Source organism: Vulpes vulpes, chromosome 12 (assembly GCF_048418805.1).
Source record: "Vulpes vulpes isolate BD-2025 chromosome 12, VulVul3, whole genome shotgun sequence".
NCBI lineage: Eukaryota > Metazoa > Chordata > Mammalia > Carnivora > Canidae > Vulpes > Vulpes vulpes.
In genome coordinates, this window is record NC_132791.1 from 129,697,592 (window position 1) to 129,713,040 (window position 15,449).

The window sequence follows — 15,449 nt, forward strand, 5'->3', positions numbered from 1 at the left end:
ACTGAGTCAACATGGATGGACAATGAAGGCATTATGCTAAGTGAGATAAGTCCAACAGAGAAAGAAATACTGCAGGATCTCCTATCTATGTGGAATCTAAAAAACAGAACACAACCCAGGTTCATAGATACAGAGAACAGAGTGGTGGCGAAGCGGGTGATGGAGATTAAGAGGTACAAACTTATAAGTGTAATATATGGTGTGGGATCTACAGACAGTAACACCATATGAATTTTGTATGGTAGCAGATGGTAGCTAGACTTATGGTAGTGATCAGTTTGCAATCATACAAATGTCAAATCACTATGTTGTGTACACATGAAACTAATAGAATACTGTATGCAATTATAATTCTAAAAGAACAATGTTAAAGAATAATGTTCAGTGAATAACCAAGAAAGTGAAAAAGTAGAAGTTAGGGTCAGTACAAACACTGGCTAAAAACAGTCATTTGTGTCCTATAATTCCTAGTGCATATTTAAATTTGCCTGATGGTCTTAACATTTGTTCAAAACAGATTGTGTGAATCAGTATCCACAGAAGGGTCATGTAGTTGTTATGTATTTTAAGTCCCTTTAATATAGAGCAGGTTGTCTGAGCCTCCTTGTCATTAACATGTTGATATAACCGAGTCTATTATCTTGCAAATTGTCCCATATTCTGGTTCCACTAGTGTTTTTTTTAAGATTTTATTTATTTATTCATGAGAGAAAGAGAGAAAGAGAGAGAGAGAGAGAGAGAGAGAGGCACAGACACAGGCAGAGGGAGAAGCAGGCTCCATGCAGGAAGCCCGACCACCAGACTTGATCCCTGGGTCTCCAGGATCACACCCTGGGCTGAAGGCGGTGCTAAACCGCTGAGCCACCCGGGCTGCCCTCCACTAGTGTTTTTAAGTTTGTTCTCTTACTCCTGTGTTTCCTGTTAACCACACAGTCATTCTAAAATCTCGGCTGGGTTCGAGGTCCTTTTGTAAAAGATGTTTTTGGAAAATGTCCTTGAGATGGCATCACATCAGGAGGCACCCAGTATCTGCACGAGTCTTTCCTGTGATACAAAGACTGATCACGGGGCACAGGCAGTGGCTGCTGACCTGTAAACTTCCCCCATCAACCTGCCACACAATGCTTTCAAATTTTGGTAAAAATTTTATGAATCAATTGCTTTATTAGGATTTTTACAAGTGATTTCTCAAATTCTGTCATTCCTTCTATATTTATTACTTAGAGTTATTCAGCAAAGAACATTCTTTCATCAATTTTCCTTTCATCAACATGAAATATCATTGACAAAGCAAAGATAAATTTGCAAAGATAAAGATAAATTGTTTCCCTTTAGCACTACTTTTCAAACTAAGATATTTTTATTTCCTTGTAACATATACAAGTAAAATATCAAGTTATAATATTTGTGAACTTAGTGCTTCCTTGTTCCTTGTTAGGAATCCTAAGCTTAAAAAAAAATTAAAATTAAAAAAATTAAAAAAGGAATCCTAAGCTTCCTGACTTCTCAGGATTAGCGCAGCTGCTGAACTCCTCACAGTCATGCAGTGCAATGTGGCTAAAATTATTATACAAGTTATCTTCAAATCTTCCACAACAAAAAAAAACATCATTAAGAATAAACATAACTCCTTTTAAGAACTTTGCTATGAAACTGCTATTGGTTCTGAAAAATTAAATAAAGTTCTGGAACTTCAAAGCATGTTTAGGAAAAAATAACTGAGTATGTAGCTAGCACTTAAAAATATATAGCTCTTACAGAAAAACAAGTATGTTACTTTAGTAGAAATTCTTTTTATAGAGAATTACAGCAACTAAGGAGCTTGGTCAATAAGAACTGCCTCCCCAAATATGCTACCATTTCTGAGCAGGACCGAAGCCCCTGCAGTTGTCCTGCACCTGTCTCTGCTTCCAGCCTCCATCCTGTGGGTCAGCGCTGCCAGACTGCCTGGCGCTCACCACAGCCCACCCCCAGGCTCCCAGCTGCCTCCTGGCCTCTTTTCTACCAGCCCTTCCCAGCCTCCCACTGTGCAGTACCCATATCTGTCTCATTGTTGTCCCCCTCTCCCCACAACAAACAGAGATGGCCCAGAAGGGCCCAGGAGGATGTTCAATCTCAGTGATAAAAAATGCAAACCACAGTGAGATACTATTTTAACACATTAGATTAACAAATATGAAGGCATTCAAAAATACCACCCACTGATGGGAATTGAAGGATGTAGATACTACAATCTTCTGGTGAAAATGTAAAGTACCAACCACTAAAAACATTCTGACACAATTCTATTCATAAATACATACCCTAGAGACACTCTTACACAGACAAACCATGAGACATGTACACAAATGTACATAGTAGCACTGTTTGTCATAACGAAACAATGAAGTACTTATATAATGAAATATTATAAAACAGTAATAATGAAACTACAGCTTAACCAGTATCATAAGTAGATCTTAGAAAACAATGTAAAATGAGATATGCAAGTCCTAGAACACCACATGGAAAACTTCATTTTATGAGGTCAAAAATTAGCAAAATGAAGCAATATACTTTTAGGAACAAGTGTGTGTGTGAATGCATGCATGTAGTACAACTATTAAAAAAGTATAAATTTAAAAACTATTTTAAAACACAGAATGTTGTCCCCTTTAACAGAAAGGGAGAGGAACAAGATAATCATGTACATTGATTCAGGTTACTGGTAATATCGTGGTTCTTAGTTATTGATTCATGAGTTTCATTATATTTTCATGCTTTTATTTTTTTTTAAAGATTTTATTTATTTATTCATGAGAGACAGAGGGGGCAGGGCAGAGACATAGGCAGAAGGAGAAGCAGGCTACAGGCAGGGAGCCCAATATGGGACTTCATCCTGGTCCTCCAGGATCACACCTTGAGCCAAAGGCAGATGCTTAGCCACTGAACCACCCAGGTGTCCTCTTCATGCTTTTAACGTTATATATATATATAGTTATATATTACAGTTATATATATATATATATACACACACACACACACACATATATATACATACATATTACAGTTGTATCTATATCTATATACATATATATAACTGTAATAATATAGTCCTTTATATAAACCAAATATTGTATTTTGAAAAAGCAGTAAAAATTTCAGAGCTAAAGAAACACAAATCCTATAGAAATATAAATCTTGAAGGAAAATTTCTAAACTCGTTCTAGGAGACCAACATTACATTGATCCCCAAACCAGACAAAAACTCCACTAAAAAAAAGAATCACAGACCAATATCCCTGATGAACATGGATGGAAAAACTCTCACCAAGATACTAGCCAACAGGATCCAAAAGTATATTAAAAGTGGTGATTATTCACCCTGACCAAGTGGGATTTATTCCTAGGATGCAAGGGTGGTTCAATATTCACAAGTCAATCGATGTGATAGATCACATTAAAAAAGGAAAGGACAAGAACATATGATCCTCTCAATAGATGCAGAAAAAGCATTTGACAAAACACAGCATCTTTAGGACACGTGGGTGGCATGGTTGAGCTTCTGCCTTTGGCTCAAGTCGTGATTCTTGGGGTCCTGGGATCAAGTCCCGCATCAGGCTCCCTACAGGGAGCCTGCTTCTCCCTCTGCCTGTGTCTCTGCCTCTCTCTCTCTTATGAATAAATAAATAAAATCTTTAAAAAAAGATACAGTATCTTTTCTTGATTAGAACTCTTCACAGTGTCCCTCTTCTAGCCCTATAGAGGGATTATTTCTCGTATCATAAAATCCATCTATGAAAAGCCCACCGTGAATATCATTCTCAATGGAGAAAAACTGAGAGATCTCCCTCTAAGGTCAGGAACAGGACACGGATGTTGACTCTCACTACTGTTGTTCAACATAGTACTAGAAGTCCTAGCCTCAGCAATCAACAACACAAAGTTTTAAAAGGCAACCGATTGGCAAAGAGTCATCCAACTTTTGCTCTTTACAAACAACATGATACTCTGTGAGGAAAATGGAGAAGATTCCCCCCAAGATTGCTAGAACTCATACAGGAATTCAGCAAAATGGCAGGAGATCAAATCCATGCACAGAAATCAGTTGGATTTCTATATACTAATAACAAGACTGAAGTAAGAGAAATTAAGGAGTCAATTCCATTTACAATTGCACCTAAATCATAGGATATCTAGGAATAAACCTAACCAAAGAGGTAAAGGATCTATACTCTAAAAACTACAGAACACTTATGAAAGAAATCGAGGAAGACACAAAGAGATGGAAAAACATTCCATGCTCATGGACTGAAGAATAAACATTGTGAAAATGTCTATGCTACCCAGGGCAATCTATGCATTCAGCAAAAATCCCTATCAATAAAACACCAGCACTTTTCACAGAGCTGGAACAAATACTAAGATTTATATGGAACGAGAAAAGACCTCAAATAGCCAAAGATATGTTGAAAAAGAAAACCAAAGCTGGGGGCATCACAACGACTCACTTCAAGTTCTATCACAAACTTGTAGTCATTAGGACATTATGGTACTGGCACAAAAACAGACACATAGATCAATGGAATAGAATAGAGATCCCAGAAATGGACCCTCAATTCTATGGTCATCTTCAACAAAGCAGGAAAGAATATCCACCATTTAATAAATGGTGCTGGGAAAACTGCACAGCCAATTCATTAAAATGAAACTGGATCATTCTCTTACACCATACACAAAGATAAACTCAAAATGATTAAAGATCTAAATGTGAGACAGAAATAGATCAAAACCCTAGAGGAGAACACAGGCATCAATCTCTGTGACCTCGGCCTCGTGTCTTCTTGCTAGACACATCTCCAAAGGCAAGGGAAACAATGGCAAAAATGAACTATTGGGACTTCATCAAGATAAAAAGCTTCTGCAGAGCAAAGGAAACAGTCTATAAAACCAAAAAACAACCTATAGAATGGGAGAAGATATTTGCTAATGACATAGCAGATAAAGGGCTAGATCCGATAATCTGGACACCCATGTCACATCTAAGTCTGGTTCTACTGCCTGCTTGGGAGACAAACCTCTGAGTTTTCAACAGTACCCTAAAGGGCAATAGTGCTCCCCCCCTCTTGCTCCCTGGGGATTGACGCTTCTGTCCCAAAAGGCAGACAGAGGCAGTTTTCTGGCTACCTACTCCTCCCAAGGGGATTTTGTTCTGCTCCCCCGGGCTGTCCCCAGGAAGGGAAGCTTTCTAAGACTCTCATCAGTAGGGGTCCACTGAGAAGAGGCCTGCAAGAAAGTGGGATCCAGGTCACATGATCCAGGACTGACGACAATGTGGGCACTCATCTCCCCTTGGGCTCCAGCCAGCCGGTACTCATATCTCTTTTCTCAGATGGGTTCATGAACTTGTCCTGTTTGTCTTCTCCTGTTGTTCTAAGAGGAGAAACAATGCTCTTTCCATCCACCTCTATCCTGGAGTCTAATTCGCTATTGATTACAACAGCCTTCCTTCAATCTCAAGTATGGCCACCATCAGGGAACCATTTCTGATGCTGCAGGGTATCTAATCTGATGATAAGAGCACCCTCTGGCCTCTGCGTGCAAGTGCCGACCCAGGAAAGGAGTCTGAGCAGCTCTGCTGGCACATCACTCTACCTTCACCACAAAAATAAGATTTTCCTTCTTTGCTTAATTTTGATATGCAAGAAAAGAAGAGATGTGGAAAAGATAGAGGAGAATGGCACTTCATTAATCCTATTAGAACCACACAAAATAATGGGAACTACAGTTTCTTGAGGGTTATTTTAATAATTTCATAGATCTGGGCAGACAACCATTAATTTACAGAAGGTAACAACATGTGGGAAGGTCTGGAGCTCCCTTCTCTCACAGACATACCAAGTCAACAGCTGCATGTAATGCAACTCACTTTCCAGCCTGAGACTGCAGACCAGATCCTCCATAACTAAATGCATAAAAAAAGGCCACACAGCAGGTCAGGTGGGAAACAAGGCACTGTAGGAAACCAACCCCTGGCTACATTCCAGAAGCTGGAATATCAGGGGAAGGCATGAAGACACTAACTCTCTGAGAAGGGGATCAAGCCTCAAACTGGGAACCCCAGGCCCAGGGACCTGCACGGGAAGATGAGCTCCTAAAACATCTGGCTTTGAAAATCAGCGGGCTTGGCTCTGGGAGCCTCAAAATCAGGAGAACAAGAGGGTCACAGTAAACGGTCTCTGCTCTTCAAAGGCCAGCATACTAGATCATTAGGCCTGAGATCCAGCAAGAAGCACCTTTTCAAAGGAAAGTTTAAAAAGTGCCTAGGGTATAAGCGAAGATTTCCTAATTTTAGGACTTGTGCCAGAGACACAGGGACCTGTAGGAGGTTTCTCTGGGAGAGAAGATGGGAGCAAGCATCACTTTCTTTCCCTCTCATTGGCCAGCTGGCCAGTAGCCTATGGGACCCATTCTGACGCTAAGTAACTAGCAGTACCTCTTGCCCCACCCAACCCTGCCATCCTGGAAGGCACCCTTCCCCTGTGTCTCCCAAGTGGCCACACCTGAGGGGCAGGCCATGTCATAACCAGTTTACTCCACCAGGGCCTCCTGTCTTACCACACTTTGCAGGCAGGCTCCACTGGAACTAACATCCACCCGGAGAAACTAAATGGCAATATGTACACATCTAACAATGTAAAATGCACTAAATGCTCCAGTCAAAAGATGGAGCGTATGGATTAAAAACCACAATAAAAACAAGACCCATGTATATGGGGACTAAAAAAGACCTAAAGACACATACAAAAGTGGAAATGAAGGAACTGAAACATAATCTATGAAGATGGAAGAGAAAACACAAGTCAGAATAACAACATTTGGATCAGACAAAACAGACTTTAAAACAAAGCCTGTACAGAAGAGATGAAGAAGGGCATTAAATAAGAATAAAGGGATCAGTCCAACAAGAACATGTAATGTACTCATGTACCCAACACAGCAGCGCCTAAATATATAAAGTACTGATAGACACGAAGGAAGATACTGATGTAATTTCATAACAGTAGAGGACTTAACATCCCGTTTATAGTCACAGATCATCCAGACAGTAAGTCCACGAAACACTGGCTTTCAAGGGACCTACAAGATAGAAAGAGAATATGCCATTCCAAAAATAGAGAACTTATATTCTTTTCAAGTGAACATGAGTTGTCCTCCAGAGCAGATTACATGTTAAGACACACAAGAAGGGATCCCTGGGTGGCGCAGCGGTTTGGCGCCTGCCTTTGGCCCAGGGCGCGATCCTGGAGACCCGGGATCGAATCCCACGTCGGGCTCCCGGTGCATGGAGCCTGCTTCTCCCTCTGCCTATGTCTCTGCCTCTCTCTCTGTGTGTGTGTGTGTGACTATCATAAATAAATTTAAAAAAAAAAAAAAAAGACACACAAGAAGTTTCAATAAGTTTAAGATTGAAATAATATCAAGCACTGTTCCCAACAAAAACGATAGGAAAATAAAAATTACACTTAAGAAAACTGAAGAAAACAAAAAAAACTCACTAACCCATGGAGGCTAAACACCTGCTACTAAACAACCCATGAATCAATGAAGAAAGACAAGAGGAAAAAAAACAACAAAAAAAAACACCTGAAGACAAATGAAAATGGAAACACAATGGTTCAAAATGTTTGGGAAGCAGCAAAAAGCAGTTCTGGAAGGGAAGTTTATAGAGATACAAGCCAATCTTAAGAAACAGGAAAAATCTAACTTTCCACCTAACAGGACTAGAGAAAAAAAAACAAAAAACCCCACATTAGTAGAAGGAAGGAATAATACAGAGCAAAAACAAAGAAATACAGATTTTTAAAAATAATAGAAAAGATCAATAAAACTAAGATCTGATTCTTTGGAAAGATAAAATGGTAAATTGTTACAAGACTCAAGGGGAAGATGGCAGAGTAGGAGCCCCACGCATACAATTAGGCGACACCTATATAGGGAAACACCCTGGAAAGTAACCTGGAGCCTGGCAGAGCAGACCCTTTGTAGATGGATGGAGGGCAAAGGCCACAGGGAAGAGAACAGGAAGGGCAGTGTCCTAGTGGGGAGCTAGAGGGACTTGATGAATGGTCTGCAGGGGCTCAGAGACCCCACACCTGCAGCCTTCAGGCACCATTCCCTTCCCCCACCACCCAGCCTAAACACAGTGCCGCCCCAGGGCATGAGGGCAGCCACAAAACTGACCTCCAAGCCTGCCCACAGTGCACCCCACATCTGCATTCCCCTACAGACAGGCTCCCCTCCAGGTCTCCTCTCCCAGGAGACTACTGCATCCCCCTAGCTAACACTGCCTGACTTGCCCCTGTGCTCTTCTGCAGGTGCATCCCCTCCAGCCCCACTGGCCTAGGTCCTCAGGCAGCAACCAGCACCTTATTAGCATTACAAGCCCTGCCATCAAATTCTCCTGCAAACCTGCAACTCCAATGTGCCCTTGGCTGGAGCCCTTCCAAAAATGTGCCACACGCTGGCAGTGTACAAGTAGCCCCAACAGGGGCCAGCACCCCTCCACAGTGACTCCTGCCCCAGGGAGAAGGAAAGATAAGTGCACACACAAGTCAGACAGCAGCCCCAGCTGTGGGCTGGGAGCACACAGTGGGTCAGCCTGGAGACACTGCTCACTAATCAGTTTCTCAGGGGACAACACAGGGAAAGTGCCCTGCTCTTCTGCATCTCTGGCAAATTCCTGATTTGACTCGACACAAGCCCAGAGTGGCCCCAGACTGGCCCACAAACAACACAAAGTCCTCCCACCACAGGCACAAACAGCCACTGCAGACAACTGGACTGAAGGCCAAAGCAGTTCAGCCACAACATTCACAGGAGACATCCCAGAGGTGCCAGTGGTGCAGGCACAAAAATATACATAGATCAATGCAACAGGATAGACAGCCCAGAAATAAATCCATGCTTACATGGCCAATTAATCCATGAAAAAGGAGGAAGAATATCCAATGGGGAAAAGACAGTCTCTTCAACAAATGGTGCTGGGAACACTGGACAGCCACATGCAGAAGAGTGAAACTGAACCACTTTCTTACACCAGATACAAAAATAAGCTCAAAATGCATGAAAAACCTAAATGTGAGACCTGAAACAATAAAACTCCTAGAAGAGAACACAGGCGGTAATTTCTCAGACATTAGCTGTAGCAACATCTTTCTAGATCTGTCTCCTGAGGCAAAATAAATAAAAACAAAATTAACTATTGGGAATTCACTAGGATAAAAAACTTTTGCAAGTGAAGGAAACAATCAACAAAACTAAAAAAGGCAGCCTATGGAATGGGAGAAGATATTTGCAAATGACATATTTGATAAAGCATTGGTATCCAAAATCTAAAAAGGATGTCTACAAGTCAACACCAAAAAAACAAATAATCCGATTAAAAATGGCCAGAAATGTCTGAGGACATGAACAGACATTTCTCAAAAGACAAACAGATGCCAACAGACACATGAAAAGATGCTCAACATCACTCATAGGGAAATGTAAATCAACACTACAATGAGATACCATCTCACAGCTGTCAGAATGGCTAAAATCAACAATGCAGGAAACAACAGGTACTGGTGTAGATATGGAGAAAGGCAAACCCTCATACACTGTTGGTGGGAATGCAAACTGGTGCAGCCATTCTGGAAAACAGTATGGAAGTTTCTCAGAAAGTTAAAAATAGAGCTACCCTATGATCCAGCAATTGCACTACAGGGTATTTACCCAAAGGATACAAAAATACAGATTCAGAGAGGTACATGTACCCCAATGTTTATAGCAGTAATATCTACAATAGTCAAACTATAGAAATGGCCCAAGTGTCTGTCGACTGATGAATGGATAAAGATGTGGTCTATATACAATGGAATATAACTCAGCCATTTGCAATGACATAGATTGAACTAGAGGCTATGATGGTAAGTGAAATAAGTCAACCAGAGAAAGACAAATACCATATGATTTCACAAATATGAGCAAAAAAAAAAAAGGCGGGGGTGACAAAGCAAGAACCAAACTCTGAACTCTACTGCTCACCAGAGGGGTGGGCGAGGATGGGGGAAACAGGTGATGTGGATGAAGGAGCACTCCTGTCTCGATGAGCACTGGGTGATGAAGGTAAGTGCTGAAGTACTATACACCTGTATACACCTGAAACTAGTATTGCACTCTATGTTAAAAATACTGTAATTAAAATAAAAACCTTTTTAAAAATGTTGCCTTAAAATCACTACAGGAAGTAAAATAAATATATTTTGGAGGAAGTGATTGTGTTCAATGTTATTTTATTAATAACTGCATTAATATAGAATTCTTTGGCTCTTTTTAAATGTATTTAAGGTAGAGCTGGAATCTACCATGCTAAATAAAATGAAAGTTAAATAACAACTTTTGGGGTTTGCAGTATCAAGATCAAATTTCATGTTCCTTTCAGGCTCAGTGACAACATTTTTTCTACACAGCACTTCTTTTCTTAGGTTACCTGTGAACTAATCATGCGCTGAGATGAGCGAGCTATGTTGGCAGGAAGACCGAAGAAGCTCGGTTTGTCATCCTCTGGAAGCTTTTCAATGACAGCACGATAGTCCTGAATGTAAAGAAGTGAGAAACAGCTTTTCTATAAAGATCGAACTTACAACCACTGAAATTAGAAAGAATCCGTATCATAAGTATTAAATTATTACTCATATGTTTATATTTTCTAGGTAAATGTAACTTCAAGTCTATGTAATACTTAGTTATCTACAGAAAATATTCTTAGTCATTACTACTTTTCATCACTAAATTACATGATACTGTAGTTTTTAAGTTTAACTCCTCACATTCCCTTGCATGGATGAAAACAAAAATACTTTGGTGGCCATGGCTACTATGTGTAAGATATCATGTGGGACATTTTCTGGAAAGCCCCATCATTACTTTTCCTGTAACCTACCCAAGACTCATCTGCAGAGCACAGCTCTGCTTACCCCAAGGTAAATATCCCAGCTATTTTCTTAAACTTATAGAAGCCCCAGAAGCCTATATATACATACTCTGAGAGCAAGCACTGCTTTGTCAACCACTTCCTTCACATCAAGCAATTTCACTTGGAGTCTCCAGCCCATGCTGAGAGGTAAGGAAACACACTGGTAATCCTATTGTTTGCTCCTAAGAATCACTGTGAGCACCAGTTCAGTTACTGACTCTGAACTCCAGATGGAAACTCAAGTGTAGACTGAGAGGATTTCTTCAGTTTGGCTCAGGATAAGAACTGTTCTGCCTGTTGTTGTCCCGCAGAAGGGTTACTATGTATGTGTCTACACCGTTCCTGCTGAGCTGGGCAGGAGAAACGGCTGTTTCTGCCCTGTCCTCCCTTCTCATCCTTGGCAGCTGTCCCCAGAGGTCCCTCCAATGCCATGGTTCCACTTCAGGAAGCCCAGGGCCTTTAAACATGTCAGATTTTGGAAACACATGCTGTTTTTTTTTTTTTTTCTTATTCTTCCCATCCTGTAACTCAACAAGGTGTGCCATCACAACATACACATGCAGAAATACATATGTACATATGTGAGTCTGTGGATACAAGCCTGGACACATGTATAAGTACACGGCATAGAGCACAAGCCAGGGTTCTCGCCCTCCTGGGGAATTCTGGCATATAGCTCTATTAAATAGAAAGCATAATGTTGACTCTCATAAATCATCCTATAAAGGTAAAACTCTTATTCTCCATCAAAATGGCTGAGATCTTTTCTCATGTATACTGGCTAGCATCTTCTCTCCCTCCACAACCATACACAGACATGTTTCTTAAATGACAGCTACATGGATTTGTTTTCACTTGGATGCAAAAGAATGTACACCAAATGATACCATTTACGTGAAACTCAAAAAAGCACACAAAATTAATGTAGGCTGGGGCGCCTGGGTGGCTCAGCTTGTGCGCCTGGGTGATTCTTGGTTTTGGCTCAGCTCATGACCTCAGTCTGGGATTGAGCCCCGTATGTTGGGCTCTATGCTCAGCCGGGAGTCTGCTTGAGTTTCTCTCTCGCTCCCTCTGCCTTCACCCCATCCCCCCCACTTATGTGCATGCTCTCTCTCAAATAAATCAATCTTTAAAAAAAAAAAAAAAAAAAGCTAATGTAGGCTATTAGAAGCCCAGGCAATGCACCATTTGTGGGGGAGGCAGTGACTAGAAGGGAACAGGGGCTGGTAATGTTCTATTTCTGGGTCCTAGTGCTGGTTACATTCATGTGTTCAGTGTATAGAAATTCACTGCATAGTACATTTATGACGTGCACTTTTCTGTAGTTTTATTTCTCAGTTTAAAGTTCAAATGGAGGGTAGCCCGGGTGGCTCAGCAGTTTAGTACCGCCTTCAGCCCAGGGCCTGATCCTGGAGACCCGGGATCGAGTCCCACGTCAGGCTCCCTGCATGGAGGCTGCTTCTCCCTCTGCCTGTGTCTCTGCCTCTCTCTCTCTCTCTCTCTCTCTCTCTCTATGAATAAATAAATAAAATCTTTTAAAAAAATAAAAAAACAAAGCTCAAATGGAGAGGGAAGACCTGTCAGTGCACTATGTGAAATAAATGGACCAAGAGTAACCATGGGATGGCTCTATCTGCTGGGTGAAGCCCTCCCGTCAGCCCCAGAGATGCCCACAGCACTCATGTGGCCTGAAACTGGGCCACCAGTGGGCAAACAGATGGTCAGTGGCTCTTACTGAATAAATGAGTAAATGAATGAAAGACACTGAAAAACAAAACAGATGGGATACTTAACATAATAGGAAATCTATTCAGTAACATATTTAATATTGGTTTTTAAACTTTGACTTTTGACAATTATGTCACTGAAACAAAAGAATTTTCTTGAAAAATACTCAGGATGAGAGAAAAATCCACAATCCTGAGAGACCTATATAATTGAATATATATCTCTGTAATTCATGAACAGATACATGATCATAATATTCTAGGTAATAAAAACATTATTTGACACTAAGCAAAGATAAGTTTGTGGTAAAATAAATTAGAACCAAAACCTCAGGGCTATATTTAGTACTATTTTCTGGAAAAGATGACTGCATTCTACACGGCTTTCATAGGATGAATCCAGGGGAAAAGTTTCAGTTGGCTAAAATAAACACACATCAACAAAATGTTGCCATCAAAGCCATCTACAGTGTATCCCCTATATAGTTAGATCTGCTTTACATTCATAAGCCAGAAAGTGAAGGTACACTTGTTAAATATTTGAATTCTTTTCAGTTCTTTAACCCACCAGAGCCCTCTCACTCCCACTAGGATCTGGTACCCATTCTCCTTCCAGATCTTCACAGCAGCCTTAACACTTGTCTGTGAGATGTACCTACACACTATATCCTACTCTCATCAATCAGTTCCTAAGTTTCCAAAAGTGAACAAGACACCTAAGTAGAGTTCATAGAATCAGGCCATGCACTGGCATAACAATAATCTGTATTTGTGAATGAGAATTACTTGTGTATTTGAAAAGAAAAATTTATTTAACAATTTAAGAAGGGATTCATGTATCTGGTAATAGATTAAAAATGATGAATTATACCTACCAGAATGCTGCAGGATTTGGGTAGAGATATAGAATATGGAAAAACACTCTTCTTGTTCCTTTGGTTTAAAACATCAATTACTGAAGAATTAAAAAACTGTTTCAGGTATGACTGAAGAACTCTAAGGTCAAAATAGTTATCTATGCGTCCGCCATAAATAGCATTTTCAAGTAAACCATGTAAAAATTCCCATTGCACATCTTTAGTACCTATAATTTAAAAACATAACTTTTATTAGCTTTATTTCTAAGGTTTTAGAAATATTCTAAAAATACTCTAAATTATTCTAAAATATTAACTAAATTCCTGGCTCCAGTTATACTTATAGGATATAACAATATACATTTAACTTAGTTAAATCATTCCTTAAAAGGTTCACTAATAAGAATGTAAAGTTCATTAATAAATTCTTATTAATAATTAACATAATCACAGAATAGCTAATAGTGAGATTATTTAATCAAGTAAAATTCCCCAAATGTTTTCCATATACAAACTCACTTAAGCCTTCTAACATAGTATTAAAATTACCCAGTTACACGGATGGAGAAATTGAGGAATAGGAAGGGGATGTGACCCAAATCAGAAAATCACATAATCCCACATATCTGAACCAGAATGAGGTGCTCTGAAACCAAAGTCATACTCTTGTCTGCTATACAACACTGCCTCCTTAAATGGGAGATTATTTAGAGTATTTCCAAAATCTAATTTTATACAATGATGAAAACCTCAGTTTATCAAAATGACCTGAATAAGAAAACTCTACAAAATAACTTTACACATTATAGTCCTGTACTGTCATGATTCTAATGGTCAACTATCCAGTTTCTAAAAGAGAAATATAGTATAAAACAACACAAAGTGAGACTTTAAAATTATTATTTCATTTTGCAACAAAAGCATCCTCTTAATCACAGTTCAGTGGTAGTTTTAAACTGTAAGAATTAAATCTCAGGTCTGCAGTAAATAGAGGAAACAACTGTACCTGTACTTAAACTAGCTACTTGACATGACTGCTAGCACCGCTGGTTTAGTTTCACTTACTATAAAATGCAGAGATTGGCACGAAGACTGACGGCTCAGTACACACGTGGTCCAGGCTGTGGTGGCATGGAAGACTAATAAAAGCTGCCTCCTGCCAACCTCTCATTATCAACAGCAGCCAAGTAGCTATAATAAGGCACCTCACCAGGACTCAATTTCTTAGTTCTGCCTGGGTCTTCATTAAATAATATATTGGTAATGGACATGTCATTCATTCATAGGTCACCAGGGCATACAGAAACACTGATGTAGCTTTCACCTTATAAGATACAAATAACTATTATATAAAATATTTTATAGAATTTCTAAGATCTTGTTTTTCTTATATTCACTGTTCTTAGAGTAAATTTTGTTTAGGATTAAATAAAAACAGAGCTGAAATTATAGCAATAGCAGTAAGTCAATAATTATTGCGAGCTTACTCAATATATTCAATGTACCAAATGTTAAATGTTTCCTGTGGCTTTTCTCATTCAAAATTCTCAAGTATTGAGCCAGTGGATGTAGTATCTGCTATCATTCCTATTTTACAGATCAGGAAGCTCAAGGTTATATGTATACTCCAGGTCTTGGAAGCTATGTAATTTCTATACCTACTCATCCCTATAATTAAAACTTTTTCTCTTTCTTGATTTAACTCTGTATACGTGGAAGTCTCCAATATCAAGAAATTCTGTAATTCTGAGATTATATAGTTAGATTTTTACCATGAGATTCACTATCACTTTAAAGCACTGGCTTCTTACTCACATCAATTCAATGGTGTGGTATATATAAAATGATATAATGCTATTAATTCTC

General features: G+C 39.6%; 1 protein-coding gene across 9 annotated transcripts in view; it reads right to left on the reverse strand.

The window, feature by feature from the left end:
* The window catches only part of DYNC2H1 (dynein cytoplasmic 2 heavy chain 1), a 339,344-nt gene that overhangs the window by 127,828 nt on the left and 196,067 nt on the right, over positions 1 to 15,449 (reverse strand). For all 9 annotated transcript variants that reach the window (XR_011995854.1, XR_011995852.1, XR_011995853.1 and 6 more), the window contains 2 exons: positions 13,602 to 13,810; positions 10,514 to 10,618 (listed from right to left, as the gene is read on the reverse strand). Coding sequence is in view for 5 of the 9 variants with exons in the window: in XM_072729934.1 (XP_072586035.1) it covers positions 10,514 to 10,618; positions 13,602 to 13,810 (314 nt within the window). In the remaining 4 variants the exon portion in view is untranslated. The remainder of the gene's footprint in view (positions 1 to 10,513; positions 10,619 to 13,601; positions 13,811 to 15,449) is intronic.